Source organism: Macrobrachium nipponense, chromosome 35 (assembly GCF_015104395.2).
Source record: "Macrobrachium nipponense isolate FS-2020 chromosome 35, ASM1510439v2, whole genome shotgun sequence".
In the NCBI taxonomy this organism is placed as follows: domain Eukaryota; kingdom Metazoa; phylum Arthropoda; class Malacostraca; order Decapoda; family Palaemonidae; genus Macrobrachium; species Macrobrachium nipponense.
This window is the reverse complement of record NC_061096.1, coordinates 61,371,903-61,389,150: the sequence shown is the minus strand read 5'-3', so window position 1 is coordinate 61,389,150 and position 17,248 is coordinate 61,371,903. Positions and strand designations below refer to the sequence as shown.

Genomic DNA, 17,248 nt, shown 5'->3' with positions numbered 1-17,248 from the left:
AGAACCTTTATACTTAATATTGGCCATGTTTCAGTTATATTGCTGTTAAGGCATCCTACAACCCAAACACCCTTATTGCACATCTGCCGGCGAAGTTGTAATTTGTTTTATTAGTGGAAATTTTACCACAGTTAATCCTTTCGTATACTATAATTCTGTGTGATCGCGTTGTGTTGTTGTTGTTGAAGATTAAGCTGGCCTTATGCCAGCACGGGCTTTAGCTAAAAGCAGCCCGTAGGTCATTTGAATTTTTTCAGGTGGTTAAGGTGATTTTAAGGATATGTGGCGAATCTTTGCTTTGCACACTCGGCATACCTGACTCTTTAAACACAAAACAGATCAGAGAGTACAAGCAGCGATCGGGAAGCCTCAACCAACGCCATTTTGAATTGATTCAAGATGGCGTTGCCTCAACCCGAAACGGTATTGGGATAGTGGTATTCCTAAAAGGGAGATACCGTAGACTTGCAGCTTTGTGTGTCATTAATTTTAGCAACCAAATGCTATTCCAGGTACTAATAATTAATGCAATTTTCTTGTGTCTCAGGACCCTCAAAGCAGCTTGAAGTTCCGATTCCTAAGACAATGACATTTTGTGGCGGATTATTTCTGAACGGTAAGGATGTGTAAATATGCCCTTTTTTTTATTAATCTAATGCAACGAAACTTATGTTTTATATGTAGAGCCTGACTAAAAATGTGGATTATGTAAAAGTAATATACCTAGGTTTTCCCTGGTCTCTTACAAAAATCCTACAAACTTTCATAGTTGAAAAAGTTCGTCCTTTTTACTCCTAAATATTTTCCAGAATAAAAAATATTAAGTCGAATATTTGATTAGTCTCCTTTACATCTACAAATCTGAAAAAAAAAGTTTTTGACTGTGTTAACTGAAAATTGAGTTCTGCACAAAAATTAGAATTTCCCTGTTCTGTCTGCAGTTTGGCGATTCTAAGCTCAACTCTAGGTAAACACTGTTGCCGATAGTTCGCTGGAGCTTGACCTGAGAAATTTCATCTTGCATTTTCGCTCCTCTACAATTTCATGCCAATTTAGATGTATTTGTAGTGCTTTTAAAAGACAAGCCTATAAAATGAGTTAAGAGTTGTTAACCTTTAATGAGCAGGACTTTTGTACAGAGTTGGACAGGACCACATAATTTAGGATACTTTTGATATTCAGGCCACCTGCACATAATTAAGAGTAAGGTAAATATTATATCTAGACCACCATGAATATCCAGTGCGTTGTTACTGAATCAAGGAATCTGAACCACGATATGACTGAATTCCTTTTGAACTGTTGGACTCAAGTATAGAATACGTTCTGAACTTCATTCTTAAACTACTTTGATGTTCAAAAATCTTGGTATTATGAAATTTTGAAGGGCCGTAAAAATAGTTTTCATTTTCTCTTGTCGCTCCCAAGTGATTAGGGGTCAACTGCAGTGTAGTACGTATATACAATGTTCGGTATCTGACGGGCTGCTCTAGGAGCAAGAGCCCGTGCCAGCACAAGGCTGGCTTAATCTTCAACAACTGCAACGACGGTTACCGTGAGACATTCAGGTTAGCGAGAACAGTAAAAGGCTCGTTCCTGAGAATAATTGAGCCAAATAGAATTGCTTTATTTAGAAATGTTCATAGGGTCTTATGTTATAACTAGGCCCAATTATTAATAATAATTATTATACTAAAAATTTTGTAAAAGACCCTTTTTTAGCCCAATACTGTTGAAGAGAATGGCAGAATTCAGTGGATTGTAAGAAAAATAGAACAAAAATTCTTACATTCTCTTTAATAATAATAATAATAATAATAATAATAATAATAATAATAATAATAATCATAATAATAATAATAATAATAATAATAATAATAATAATATTTAATCAAGTTTCAGAACTATTCACTGTGATTTGCTAATAGGAACTTACACCAAGAAGCCGCTATCACTTTTTTGTGTGAAATTTGCATTACAATCCAACTTTTAGACACCATAATATTTATTGTACTTGTAACCAAACAAGATTTAAATTTAGTGTCCTTGATGTTCAATACTTAACATAAAAGTCCTTGCCCCATCTTAATAAAAGGGTCATAGGTTTAGGATGAGTGGCCTATCTATATTCAGTCTTATACCTTTACACCTTGTGAGTCAAAAGATCTCTGCGTGTTACCTCATTAACTTCACGATTGGAATACTCAAGTCCCGCCTTGGAATTTCTCAAGCATCTTACGTACCTACCATCGAGAAGAACATTCCTTCAATTGGGAACTTCAGTTTTATTTGCTAAGATTGTATAATGGGCCGGATTATAGCGGCGAGTCAGAAATTATTGTTAATGGTTGATATGTTAAGTCATACTTTGGTGGTAAGAGAGTCTTTGCTCCTTTGAATTGGATAAACGTAAGTAGCCACATGAAAGGTGAAAAATTAAAGACCAGGTACCAAGCGCTTTCGTGTATTGCGTACACTTCTTCCGGGTACAAAGTAAAATAAATAAATAGAAACATAAAACAAGAAAATTTCACAGAACAAAGATCAAAGCCATTAACAAGCAAATTATCGTTACAAATTGTCACTACCAAACAAGTAAGAATACTTTAAAAAGTGCTTCAGAACTGAAAAACTAGACAGTTAGTATAACAGGCTGTTGCTAAAAGGTGACATTGTATTTCCCTACAATTTCATTAACAAGGTAACTATCTAATTTAAAAAGACCTGCAGAACTCAGATTCATAAGTTGATCGTTAAAATGCTTAATAAAGGCAGATTCAACTAGGTTTCTTTTTACAGTATGATTACAAAATATTACCTCAGATGCATTTTTCCAGTCTATACTATGGTTAAAATCATTCATGTGTACAAATAAAGCACTTGTCGATTGACCTGTTCTAACTGCGTAACGGTGTTGTTTTAGACGGTAATCTAGTTCTTGACCAGTTTGACCAAGGTATTTATAATTACAGCCAACAGAACGAATCGTGTGAATACAGCCACTAGTTTGTTTTGGGGAATTACGCACAATGATATTTTGAAGTGTTCCTGAATTTTTGTATACCACATTTATCTTGAAAGTTTTCAGTAATTTCTGAATAAAAGAAAGATTTACATTATATGGCAGTCAAGATATTTTCTCTCGCAAAAGCTACCCCATTGTTACTGGAATAAAAAATATTTCTAGCTTTCTGCAAAGATTTGTCAATTAAAAACTGGGTATTTTAACCTATTTCCTACGACATAAATTTTACAATTCTCGGAGTCTAGGAATTCCTGACTAGCATATCCGTAGTGCCCTTAATTAAAAACATGCTACAAAAAACGAAGTTTTACATTAACAGGGTGGTCTGAATAATAGTGGATATAAGAACAGACATTGGTAGGCTTCCTGTAAACATCAAACATAAAGCTTCTATCCCTTCTATGAACCAATTATTTTCTTCAACGGTGCATTTAATAGAAGGTACCAAATTATTTAACTTGTCTAAAAATATGTTCAAATTTTCGCACATGGGCCAAATACAGAATATGTCATCAACATATCGAAACCAAAAAACCCCCTTAGGCAAAATACCGGGTAACATTTTTACTTCAAAAAATTCCATAAATAGGTTGCTAAGTACTGGGAAAGGGGATTTCCCATAGCCATTCCAAACTTTTGATGGTAATAATTTCCGTTGAAAACAAATTTACAATCTTTAACGCATAATTTTATCAATTCTAATTTTTTTTTCAGATGCCAAAGGTAAAATATGCTTTGTTAATTCGTCAGCTAAAAAGTTCAATAAATCATCAACTGGAACATTGGTAAATAAAGAGGTAACATCAAAACTGATCATTTTAAAGTCGTAATTTACGCGACCATTACTGATTTTTTCGACTAAATCTGTATTATTTTTTATATGTGATTTAGATATGTTTCCGACAGATTGCCGTTGAAGAAAATAATTGTTCATTTCCGTTTTTAGATGTTTTGGTTCATAGAAGGGATAGAAGCTTTGTATTTGATGTTTACAGGAAACCTACCAATGTCTGTTCTTATATCCACTATTATTCAGACCACCCTGTTAATGTAAAACTCTCAGTTTTTTGTAGCTTGTTTTTAAGGGCATTACGGATATGCAGTCCGGAATTCCTAGACTCCGAGAATTGTAAAATTTATGACGTAGGAAATAGGTTAAAATACCCAAAGTTTTTAATTGACAAATCTTTGCAGAAAGCTAGAAATAGTTTTTATTCCAGTAACAATAGGGACCTTTTGTGAGAGAAAATATCTTCACTGCCATATAATGTAAATCTTTCTTTTATTCAGAAATTACTGAAAACTTTCAAGATAAATGTGATATACAAGATAAATGTGGTATACAAAAATTCAGGAACACTTCAAAATATCATTGTGCGTAATTCCCCAAAACAAACTAGTGGCTGTATTTACACGATTCCTTGTGCTGGCTGTAATTATAAATTACAGCCAGTTTGACCTTGGTCAAACTGGTCAAGAACTAGATTAACGTCTAAAACAACACCGTTACGCAGTTAGAACAGGTCAATCGACAGGTGCTTTATTTGTACACATGAATGATTTTAACCAAAGTATAGACTGGAAAAATGCCTCTGAGGTAATATTTTGTAATCATATTGTAACAAGAAACCTAGTTGAATCTGCCTTTATTAAGCATTTTAACGATCAACTTATGAATCTGAGTTCAGGTCTTTTTAAATTAGATAGTTACCTTGTTTATAAAATTGTAGGTAAATACAATGTCACCTTTTAGCTACAGCCTGTTATACTAACTGCAGTTTCAGTTCTTTAGCACTTTTAAAGTATTCTTACTTGTTTGGTACTGACAAATTGTAACGATAATTTGCATTTTAATGGCTTTGATATTTGTTCTGTGAAATTTTCTTGTTTTATGTTTCTATTTATTTATTTTACTTTGTACCCCGAAGACGTGTACGCAATACACGAAAGCGCTTGGTACCTGGTCCTTAATTTTTCACCTTTCATGTAGCTACTTACGTACATATTTGTCACGTGCTGTTTGGTGACTTATTGTTGAATTGGATATGTTTAACTTTCAGGGCAAGTGTTTTAATCATGGTTTTAACACTGGCTATTGACCCAAAGCAGAATTCTTAATTTACGTCTTGGATTTTTAACATTGGAATAATAGGAGTCGTATTGAATGAGGTAGTTCAATGTAATTCAGGAACATTATTCCTGGCTTTTCGAAGACTTCTTATCGCTTAAATATCAGTTTAGTATGCACTAGGATACATATAGTTTTTTTTCACTTTAAAATCTCTGCCATGAATAAAATAGCTCAGGGTTTGAGGACAAATATTGTTCATTTTGATTATCTTATCAGTTTTAACAAGTGCTTGGTACGTTAGTATACAAAGTATTTTTTGTATAATCGTGTAAATACGTTTCAGGATAAATATTTTTTATGAGGAATAGGTTTGTAATGTAAATTTCTTATCAGTTTAATATTTGCAATCATGTGGCTCAGTATTTATTATCTACCTGCCATTCTTCAGGATACTTTTTTCATGATATAACAGTTTAATATCAGTTATCAAAAAGCTTAGTTTCAGGATACATATCCCCTTGCTTAATAGTCTTATAGGACTGATACAGCTATGCTTCAGATACATAGTATTCGCTTGAATTTCTTAGCAGTGTTTACATCAGATATTTTTACCTCCAATCATCATTAGATTAATATCAGAATGCTTCAGTTACGCAATACTAAACAAATTTTTTATCAGTAATATTAGTCATGGTTACAGATTAGTTTTTCCCTTAGATTAATATTGATGGCTTTTGTTTTTTTTTGTTTTTTTAAAGAATACATATTTACCTTAAGACTGAATTGCAGTATCCAATAAGTCATTATTCAAGGCTTACTTGCCTGGGTACGAAGTTCACTCGAGATTGTAGATTATTCTAAACGTTTTCAGTAATTTAGCTGAAGTTCATATACAATCGGTAGCAAAAATTACTTTAGTTAGAACGAATAGGTCTTCAAGATTCGGTGAATATTTTCGTGGTGGTCAGTGATGATTTTGTGGAATAAAACGCGAGATGTGAATTTTTATAGAATAGGTTTTATTTTCGGGATATGATTTTTTATTTTGCCAATAATTCTTTTAGATGTTAGTCTTAGACTAGCATCCATCATAGTAAGAACTTGGAGTTAAACTTATGATACCCTTTCGTACCCCTCATAATTTGTTCCCGTATTGATTCATCGAGTTCCTTTAGAATTAAATGTAGTTTTGAGGTCTTGCATTATTATAATACTGTATAGTATAAGCATTGGTACTGCTGTTTTAAAACTTACGCTATTGAAAGGTTTTGTCTAATACTGGAGAGAGATCACAGCCTGAGGTATAAACTTGTTTACTCTTAAGATAGAAGGTATTTCGTTATTTAGATTATTAGCTTAATGTCAGAATCGATGAAAAATAGAGAACTCGCCATTATTTTCAAGCAATTAAACAATGCTCTGAATTTTGTACAAAGTTTGCCATGATAATAATGCTTATTGCTTAAGTTAATAGCCTTCTAGATAACATTGCTAATACAAAATGTTACTTATTTGTTTTTTTGCCTGGTTATAATGCTTATTGCTGAAGATTAATAAAACGTTAAAAGCTAATACTGTAAATATTGGAGAATCACCAAGAGCATCATTGTCATGGTATCTGCATATTTCAAGACACTGATGGCACGTGTAGTTTTGAAAACACTTACTTTTTTTGGACATTTTGGTACGTATTGTTGACAACAGCATTGTGATAATCTAAAAATCAAATTCAAGGGGAATTTGACATTACTGACAATAGCATATTAAGCAAATGAATTAAGTCATTACTCAAATTCAATTGATTTCGAGGAACGTTTGTTTTGTGCTGAAAATATTTTACGTAAATTGATCTATAAACAAATTAAAATAAGGAACGTTGCTTTAAAGACTGTTAGATATTGGCAACCGTAGTAATATTTCAAGTATGTGATTAAGTAGATTCAATGGTAACGTTTTGTGAAGTAATTGAAACAGTCTTGAGAGTTAGTCAATATATTTTCACTAGAGAACTCAATATTTTCCAGAAATTTTGCTATGAAAGGGATATTCATTTCAAAGACGACTTGTCAGCTACTAGACGTGTGGCTATTTAATAAGCTACTGGTTTTAACATTTTTTACGAGACCAGCAAGTCACACGTATCTTGTTTACACAGAAGGATTGATTTTCCATGTAAGGTGTGAATTGGAAGAAGGTTAAAGAAGGAGAACATCAATGTTAAGGAAAGATAAAGATCTGTCACGATTTTTTTTTATGCGTATACTTGCCCTTTGAATATTTACCTGAAAGGAAATCATTACAAGAGTCCCGTCTCAATTTTGGAACTAAATCATTTTGGACAGTGTCGGTCGGTAGCTAGACTTCAATTTGGCCTATCTTAAGGCCTGTCCATACGACCGGGCCTGATCGGCGGACCTCCCCTCTAACGGGCACACTTTACGAGCAAACCGTCAAATTGCCCGATGGGTCTTGTAGCAAAATCACCATGGTGGTGCCCGATGGCTTGAGCTTCGACCCTGCCAGACGCACGTTAACCATATACATTTCTTTTACTGAGCCATTCTTTGCACCATATTCTTTTCTTTTTCTTCTTTTTCATCACACACAAAGCAATTATCATGCTACACAATATCACCTTCTTTGCGGTAGGCACCGTGTTTATCGTACCGCACTGAACACACAACTGGCATCGTCGGGCACGCCCACCTCTCCAGCGCCTCACCCGTGTGGACAACATTCACGGATAAGCCCGCCAGAATTTGCCCGTCAACCCTGGAGCACGCCGATTAGGCCCGCTCGTGTGGACAGGCCTTTAGATTCTTGTGGCTTTTAACGTAAATTGAGAAATTAAAGTTTTCATTTTTGAGTACGTTTCATGGATTTTAGATTCCCAATGCAACAGTGTCTTGACATATGGAGATTTTATTGGGTTAAGGTATTATTCCAAATTTTTTATTTCTTTAATTTTAACATGTTCCATAAAACTCATTACATTTTAGTAATATATTCAGCAGAATATTCAGTTAAATGTTGTTAAGCATTGAACTTTAAAATTTGATTGGTGGGAAAATTATAATACCAAACTGTGTATTTATTTTATTGTACTGATTTTTGTACAAGGACTTCCGTGTTTTAGTTTTCTGCACAGTTCTCATTTAGTCTTAACCATAATTTAGCTAGAAAAGGTAACTGGTGCTTATATTGGTTCGAAGTACCACAAGGCAAAGCTAAAAACTGTTTAAAAACCATTTGGACATTTTATTCTAGGTTTGATAACTTTTAACTTAACGACGTTTGCAGAAACCTGAAGTGCCAGTAATTTTTGCAATGCTGTTAGCTATAGAAATCTGATATATAAATGAAATCTAAGTTTATATAAATAATTTATGCGGCGTTGTTCTTCCTCATAACCATCCATTCTCTTAATGCTTCCCTCTTTATATGTGACCTTCATATTACACTGCATATTCAAGGGTATTCCTTGTCTCTTATTAAAGCTATTGCATACAAACAAATTGCATACTACGGCACATCTTGGACACTCCAACATTGCAACATTGCACTTTTGCTCGATACAATCAGTTCTGACCACTTGAACCCTTGTGAGTTAAGGCCCGTCCACACGGCCGAGCATTGCTCAACGAACTTTGTTCGATGTGACGTCAGAAGCGGAGAAACTACGGCAAAGTTCAGACTTTTCTCGCTGTTTCTCCGCTTCTGACGTCACATCGGAAAAAGTTCGTCGACCAAAGCTCGACCGTGTGGACGGGGCCTTACAGGCTGTGATGAAATCCACATACACTACTTTGTTGACAAGTTCCGAAAACGCTGCTTTAAAGAGCTCTCTCTCTCTCTCTCTCTCTCTCTCTCTCTCTCTCTCTCTCTCTCTCTCTCTCTCAAGGTTTTAGTGAACCATTTTATGCTTTTTCGAAGTCTACATGGTTCTCTGAAGAGCCATTTCATACTACATACTTTGCTGAGGCTTCCTTGAACGCCTTACATGTTTGAAAGAATCAGTCCTTGGTGGAGAACTCTAGGATATCTGAACCCCACTACATCCCATCAAAGTGCTTCTGCCATTACTTCCATAAATGGGGATTAAGTACCTCACTCTAGCATTTGAACACTCCAGTTCTTACTCTAAACACACTCTTAAAACAATAGTAGGTGTTTAGTGGTTTCAAGGTCATAGATCCTTTGATGTTGAACTGTTTGGTTATAAAATTTAAGTAAATTTTGGGATGTAAAGATATTTTTCTTGTCACCATATTCGTAAGTGATTTCACGAAGTATTCGTTAAATTTTGATGTAGCTTATGATATTTAATGTGATTTAAGCTGTGAGTTTCATGTTTTTATAACCTTTTTTTTATGGAGAGGAGAAAGTGAGAACAAGAGCAGTGTCCTTAAAACCTAAAGTTAAAAAAAAAAAACTGAATTATTGCTGATTATCATTGGACGTTAGTTGAAGTACAGAAGTCCTCCCATATATAAACTGTGTACTAGATAGAAAACTGGAAATGCTTAAAATAAAAAGACTCCTTGGGGTCTGCACTGCAGTGCCCCGGAAGAGGGAGTGGCCTCAGTAGGAGGTAATAGCCAATCTGTTACCAGCATTGAAACTGACTCGATGGGCTGTTTTCTGAGCTGGCAGCTGATTGTAAAGATTGGGAAGGTCTCACATACTTCCCTTGGGCCTTCCCAGGTGTTTCCCAGTTTTCTGTGGATATAATGAAGAATGTTGGACCCTTTCTAATGTCAAAACACTTTATATGTACTGGAAATCCAAGCTGGGTGCAAGGTTACTTACCACTGAGAATAAACAAACTTAATGTTCACTCTTATGTTGGTATTCGTACAAAAGCAAATGTTTGTTAAGAATAATAGTGTCTTTTGATCTGGTGTAGTATTCTCAAGATTTTACAGCTAGAAATTTGTACAAAGCGACTTGTAAAAGCAAAAGAAAAAAAAAAAAAAAAAAAAACTTAGTTCAAATACTCTATATGGATGGTTTAAAGTTCTTTGATTATTTTCTAAGAAAATCTCCCATTTCAGGGAAATTTTTATCCTGGAACATTCTAACTTGTAAAGCACCATTTACTTAGATGAAAAAAGCTTCTTTGTATTAGCAGCATTTATCATTACTCATTTTGATTTAATTAATTGTATCACACGCTGTCTATTACTTTTATTTTAACAATTTGCGTGATAATGCTAAAGATTAATTTTGAGTTTTGAGTATCATTTACATTGTCAAATGTCATACAAAATCTAAAGTAAATCTGTGAGAACATTCAGTTATCCTCTTGGTCAAATATATGGCAATACTTTTAATTGTATTCCGGACACATGGTATACCAGCTTGGGGCTCAAACACCTTCTCGTCTTAGGCTGACATACATTCGTGTACCTGACATAGATGATGGATAAATACCACGATGTGTGATTTTAGAAGTCTGTGTGGGGAAACCTTGCAAGTTCATAATACCGTCAGTAATTAAACCAAAATGGGTGCGTTAATCTTGGGTGAAATTTTAAGTCTTTCGCCTAAAATTGACTGCAACTAAGGTATTTGACAAATGTTTTAGCAATGTATAATAATATGACCTCAGAAAAACTGGTATAGTTATTAGAAAATCAGAAAATGCCCGACCAAAAGATATGTATGGTTGCTGGGGTTGTGGGATGTAATATCTAGACTTGACTGAAGATGAAATATGAAAAAAATTTTCCCCTATCATTTAATAGGATGAGGAAGTTATCCACATTTTAACGTAAAATTCCTAATGGCAGGATTAATTAATATGAAAGTATGACAATGAAAAGCTGTGTGAGATGTAGGTGAATTAGATAAGGCGAAGCAGCCAGTTGCCACTTATTTACGAAAGTTAAAGAAATATTTAATTTTCAAAATGTTTACACGCCTTTAAGATAGTTTAACTGATTTCAGGTGTTCGTACCTATCCTCTGAAGGTTTGTAGGCAATGATAAGTGTTGGTTCTGCTTTACCGAGCTTTGTGTTAGCTATAAAATTGGAGATACATAGCATGATCTGAAGTGAGAATGTAATTGTAGTACTGATTTGTGGCATTTCGTTTCTTGGAGCATAAAGGATACGATATTTGATTTATTGTGTGGACATTTGCATATAAAACTGGTATAGCTAATTCATTGCTCCAGAAGAGTTTTGTAATTTTAGCTTGAGTAGTTTCTAAAGGTGCGTCCACACGGTCGAACAATGTCCGACGGACAAACATTGTTACCAATTAACAATTTTCTGCTGGTCTTTGCCTTGTGAGCGGAGTAAAATCAGTGGTATACAACCTCATCTGGTACTACTGTTTGTTGCCAGATCTACTTCCATCGTTTCCCCGCTTATGACGTCATCCTGCTTCGCCTATGATATGGTAACAATGTGTGTCCGTCGGACATTGTTCGACCGTGTGGACGCACCTTTAGGCCCCGTCCACACGGTCGAGCTTTGCTCGACGAACTTTGTTCGATGTGACGTCAGAAGCGGAGAAACTGCGGTAAAGTTCTGACTTTTCCCGCTGTTTCTCCGCTTCTGACGTCACATCGGACAAAGTTCGTCGACCAAAGCTCGGCCGTGTGGACGGGGCCTTAGGCCCTGTCCACACTACCGGGCACCGCCCGACGGGCAAACACTGTTCCCATAACCCGCTCCACTATACTGACCGACAGAGTATGGAGCCAGAATGATGCGATTGTCTGGTAACACTGCTTCCGAAGCGAGAGAACATAAACAGCTGGAAGTGCCCGACGGGCTAGCCCGCTAGTGTGGACAGGCCATTAGAGAGTCAACTGATTTTACCGTCAGCATACCTGATCATCTTGGTCATGATATAGGTCTGACATTTCCATGGTTTTTTGTGCAGCTTACCTGGGAAGAAAGATGTCAGTGGATCGTTGTAGAGGTGGTTTACATTTTGGTCTGCTGGGGTTTTTATCAGAGGTCGAATAGGACAATATTAATACACTTGTCATCCAGGAAGACTGCCAAAGATAGTATTTTAGGATTAAATATATGACTGATATATCATGGTGGGTTGTGTCTTACTCGAGTCCTACTCCTGATAATTTTGAATTCGAAGTGTTAGTTTGCGATGGTCAAGTTTTGGAGAGTGATGAAGATTAGAAATTTGTATTTACTGAGTATAGGTGAGAATAAATTTGGTTATTGATGAGTATTGTGGTTAAGATTTTCTCAGTCCTAGGTTGTAAATTTTGTTGTACAGGATAACTGATAATGTCAGGTCGATATTGCTGAAGGTACACAATGATAGGATTGTTTTTTTTTATTGGATCCATATATGAGATTCACGAGTTTATATTAATCAGGTTTTAGGCTGAAGAAAGTTTGGTTTACGAAAATTAATTCGGGATGGTGGTGGTGGTCATTTAATTGCAGTGCCAGTCGGCTAGTCTGGTGATTTTTTGTTTTCAATGGAGTCAATATTGGGATTTTGGTTGATGAAAGTGAACTTTGTACACCCCGTAGGAGGTTAAGTACCGTCAGTGCACCCAATGCATTACTTAAGGGTCTTTGCAGCGTCCCTTTACCCCCTAGCTGCAACCTCTTTGATACCTTTTACTGTACCTCCGTTCCTTGATACATTTTACTGTCCCTCCGTTCCTATTCTCTTCCGCCCGACTTTCCACCCTCTCTAACAGTTGTTTCAGTGTAACCGTGAGGTTATCCCCCTACACCTTTCATACATTCTTAGTCAATTTCTATTTCAGCACTGAATGACCTCATGGGTCCCAGCGCTGCTTGGCCTTTGGCATAAATTCTATATTCTATTCTATTCTTGAACGTGGTACCTGGTATTCGTTGGTGACAGACTCTCTGGTATTCAGCAATTTGTTGGTCATTGTGAAATTTGGTGTTCTGAAATCAGTTAGTTGCAGTGGAGTTTAGACTCAGTCCTTGCTCTTGAAAATTCATTTTGTATTTTAGGTGCATAACAGTAGACTATAATTCATCAATATTAGTCTTATATCAGAGTATGTGATATATAAAGCACATAAAGCACCAGATATTTTCGCTAGTCCTTTATCAGGTTTCAGGATAAAAGAGAAAATGGTTTGAGAATAATTCAGATTCAGGAAGTCTTTGCTAAATTTTGGTTTAAAAAAATGTGTTAGCTGAGGCAGCTTGAATTTCAAGTCAATGAGTCCTGTGGGCTTGTTCCCTATGAAGAGGTTTCAGCTACTGAATAATGATAGTTGTGGTTTTAGAAAGCCTGTTAGTCTGTGATACTCTTTTAGAAAGTCTGAGAGTATGTGATACTCTTTTAGAAATTGTGTGTGTGATACTCTTTTAGAAAGTCTATTAATCGGGGAGAGACTTTTAGAAAGTGCTTGTGTATGATACTCATTTAGAAAGTCTGTGTGTGATACTCATTTTAGAAAGTCTGTTTGTCTGTGATACTCTTTTTAGAAAGTGTCTGTCTGTGATACTCTTTTAGGAAAGTTTGTTAGTCCGTAATACTCTTAGAAAGTCTGTGATACTCAAAAAAAAATTTAGGTTTGCTAGTCTTGTGATACACTTTTGAAAAGTCTGTTTATCTGTGGTACTCTTTCAGAAAGCCTTGTTAGTCCTTGGTAGCCCTACTCTTTTAGAAAGTCTGTTTCTCTGTGATACTCTTTTAGAAAGCTTGTTAGTCTTTGATACTCAAAATTTTAGAAAGTCTGCTAGTCTGTGATACTATTTTAGAATGTCTGTTAGTCAGGGATAATCTCACTTTTCACAATCTAAAGATTTTGCAAAGTTTCTTTTGGTATTTTGCATCCAGGAAATTTGTTGTAATACGTTTTGCTTGTAGAACTTCTGATACTGTGTGAGCCTTTTTGCATCTAGAATGTCTTATAATTTGTAAATCTAGTTTGACAAAGTCATATTTTTCGTGATACCTTGCTTTCAAAAGGTCTGGTTTTTAAATTTAGAAAACTTACTAGTTTGTGATAGTCTCCCTATAGTTATTCTGATGGTTTGTGACGCATTTTCAGTTACAAACTTTATGTGAAGTCTGTACCTACATCTAGTCTGATAGTTTGTAGTTGTTTTACCTTCAGGAAGTATGTTAGCTTTGATACTTTGGCTTGCAAGATTTCTAAGCGTATGAGTTATTGTCAAAAAGTCTTAATTTTGATATATTTCTGCTATTATAACAATGTTGTCGTGGTTAATGAAAAAAGGGATATGTTCATTATTAAACCAAACAAAAACTTCTTTCAGTTTTCTTCTGAAGACTGAAAAAGAAACCCACAAAATCACCGTGTAACTTGTTTACTTTTAAGTATTTAGTACATTTAATTTTTACTCCACACTCGAGTACTTTCAGGCCCTATCTGTGGCCCATTTTCAAGAGATGTTTGGGTTGTCAGCCTGGGTCATGGCCCAGCAGTCTTTTTGAACTTCTTGAACTTCTTGTTGAGCTGTCGTTTATGTGATGGCTGTTCTGGTTTCCTTGAGAGATGCCAATCCCCTCTTGTCGCTCTGATATCCTGAGCTGCAGGATATCAGAGCGACAAGAGGGGATTAGCAACTCTCAAGGAAACCAGAACAGCCATCACATAAATGACAGCTCAACAAGAAGTTCCAGAAGACTGCTGGGGCTTGACACAGGCTGACAACCCAAACATCTCTTGAAAATGGGCCACAGATAGGGCCTGAAAGTACTCGAGTGTGGAGTAAAAAATTAAATGTAAATACTTGAAAGTAAACAAGTTGCACAGTGATTTTGTGGGCTTCTTTTTCAATGTAAATTATTCTTAACCAGCATAGGTGATCAATATAAAGCCTCAGTTTTTGGTGTCCTGCTCTGGCGGGTGTGTGTAGGACAGTTTTCTTGTTTTGGCAGTTGTTGGTCACGGGGTTCTATTCTGATAAGGAAAACCAATGGGAATTCTTAGCATTGCAACCGTGTTCGATCAATACAAAACTGCCTTTCATATAGTTGCAAAAACTAACAGCTGAAAGAGATTTGAGATCTTAGGAAAACATTCTAACTTAAAAGCACCCGATGGAATGTCCCAATCAGGTCCTGGACATCTCTCCCTAATTGACTGACAATAGGATGATTTTTTGCAAGGCTTTTCACACTGAACCTAAATTGGCCCGGTGGTCCACGTGTACGGTGAAGGGTGACGTTAGTCCGACCTACTGTCCTGCTGGGGGAGGAAGATCGGGGCAGGAGGACATTAGCTTTGCACGTCTCTGACCATTTACCCGACTCAATCACTTACATTGAATGGTGTTGGACCATGAGACTATTTATTAGGCATTTGCGTCACTTGTCTGTTTCTGGGAGGACAGTATGTGTCTTGGTATGATTAATTGCTTTTGTTGTAACAGACTAGAGGATGAATGACTTGTGATCTGAAATAAAGATAAATTGCAATTGTTTGGTTTACTTGTTTAAATCCTGTGATTCTCTTGTTTGGAAGTACATATGAGAATATAGATAAATATCACTGAAGTTTTAAAATTTGATTAAAGTAATCTTAAAATAGAGCTAAATTGTAATATATAAGCAATAACGTAACGTAAGAACATATGTAAATGAAGTAAGAGAGTAGTAAAATTTTTAATTTGCAGTAAATTTTAATATCAGAAAATGCTGTAAATATAGAATTAAAATGCTGCACGAAGCTTGGTGTTTTACAAGTTATAATGACAAGCATTGCATCATCAGAATCACATAGGAAAAGTTAGTCAGGCAAAGGTATTTGAAAGAATGAAATCTAATGATAAAACTATACAGTAAAAATTAATTTCGGTCTTATATGGTTTATCTAAATGGGGTTAATTTGAAGATATTCAAGGAATTTGACGGCAGTCATGTAGAGCATTTCAACATCGAATGGGGTGTCACAGCAGCGTATTTTCCAATATATTTTAGCATTTTGCTGTTAGAATCTTATATAAAGTGGGCAGTGCTTATAGCAAAAATGAAGTATTTTGATAAATTTGACAGTCAAATGCGAGATCTGCCAAGTTATTGTAGACTAGCTAGTCAATTCTGTGTAGAAAGAGTAAAGTCCGCTTTTCTATATAAAAATCTCAAAATAATAAACAACCTTAACAAACAGTATTTAAGAGTGTGTTATCCTCTACAGCTATATAGTAAGAATCCTGTCAAATACAAAGTCAATGGCTCATACGTCCGAAGTATATTTATCATAGTTTCTCTTGCTTATTCGATTTTGGTTTTCTATGACTGGTGAATGAAACCCATTTTCTATTAAGTAGACGCGATGGAAACGCTTGTACTTTCGAAACCTCAGCAACGAAAAAGCGCTGTCAAAACATGTTTACACCTGTAGATTTTCTTTGTCATCCATACAGGAACTGTACTTAAGATTTTTTTGGGCCATTCCACATGTTTTGACATAAATATCTATAGGACAATACACCAGATCTTGGCCTTCCTGTAGTTATATATATCAGTGTTTTGCCATTAGAAAGGGTCTAAGTCTTTGTTATACGCATAGAAAACTGGAAGGCATCTGGGAAGGCCTAAGGGAATTATGTAAGGCTTTCAAAATCCAATCTCGGCAATCTGTTCTGTTGCCAGCTCAGAAAACAGCCCTTAGAGTCGGGTTTAATGCTGGTAACAGATTGGTTATGCCTCCTGCTGAGCCCACTCCCTCCCTCGGGGGATTGCAATGCTGGCTCCAAGGGGGTAAAAAAATTTAATTTTTGATTTTATGAATAACCTTTCCCAAATTTAAAATTATTCTCTGAATTTAAATAAAAGAGCGTCCGGTTAAATCGTGGTTTTTATTTCCTCAATGCTTTACTGAATACAGGAATACTTATATCATTTATGACATGTGAAAATACTCTGAATCTTGATACAACTTTACATTGGAATATTCTGAATCTGGTACACGTTCATTGGATGTATGAGTATTGTACATCTTTAACACTGGAATATTCTGAACAGTGAAAAAGAAACAAAAAGGAAACTACTGTAGCTTTACACTGGAATATTCTGAATCTTGAAACAGCTTTACATTGGAATAGTCTGAATCTTGACTACAGTTTTACACTGGAATATTCTGAATCTTGACTACAGCTTGACATTGGAATATAGCTTGACATTGGAATATCTGAATATGCATAAA

General features: G+C 35.5%; 1 protein-coding gene across 1 annotated transcript in view; it reads left to right on the top strand.

Moving 5' to 3' along the window:
- The first annotated feature begins 11,811 nt into the window (after window positions 1–11,811).
- The window catches only part of LOC135208378 (uncharacterized), a 16,821-nt gene continuing 11,384 nt past the window's right edge, over window positions 11,812–17,248 (top strand). The window contains exon 1 of the mRNA XM_064240479.1: window positions 11,812–11,891. Within this exon, the coding sequence (XP_064096549.1) occupies window positions 11,812–11,891 (80 nt within the window). The remainder of the gene's footprint in view (window positions 11,892–17,248) is intronic.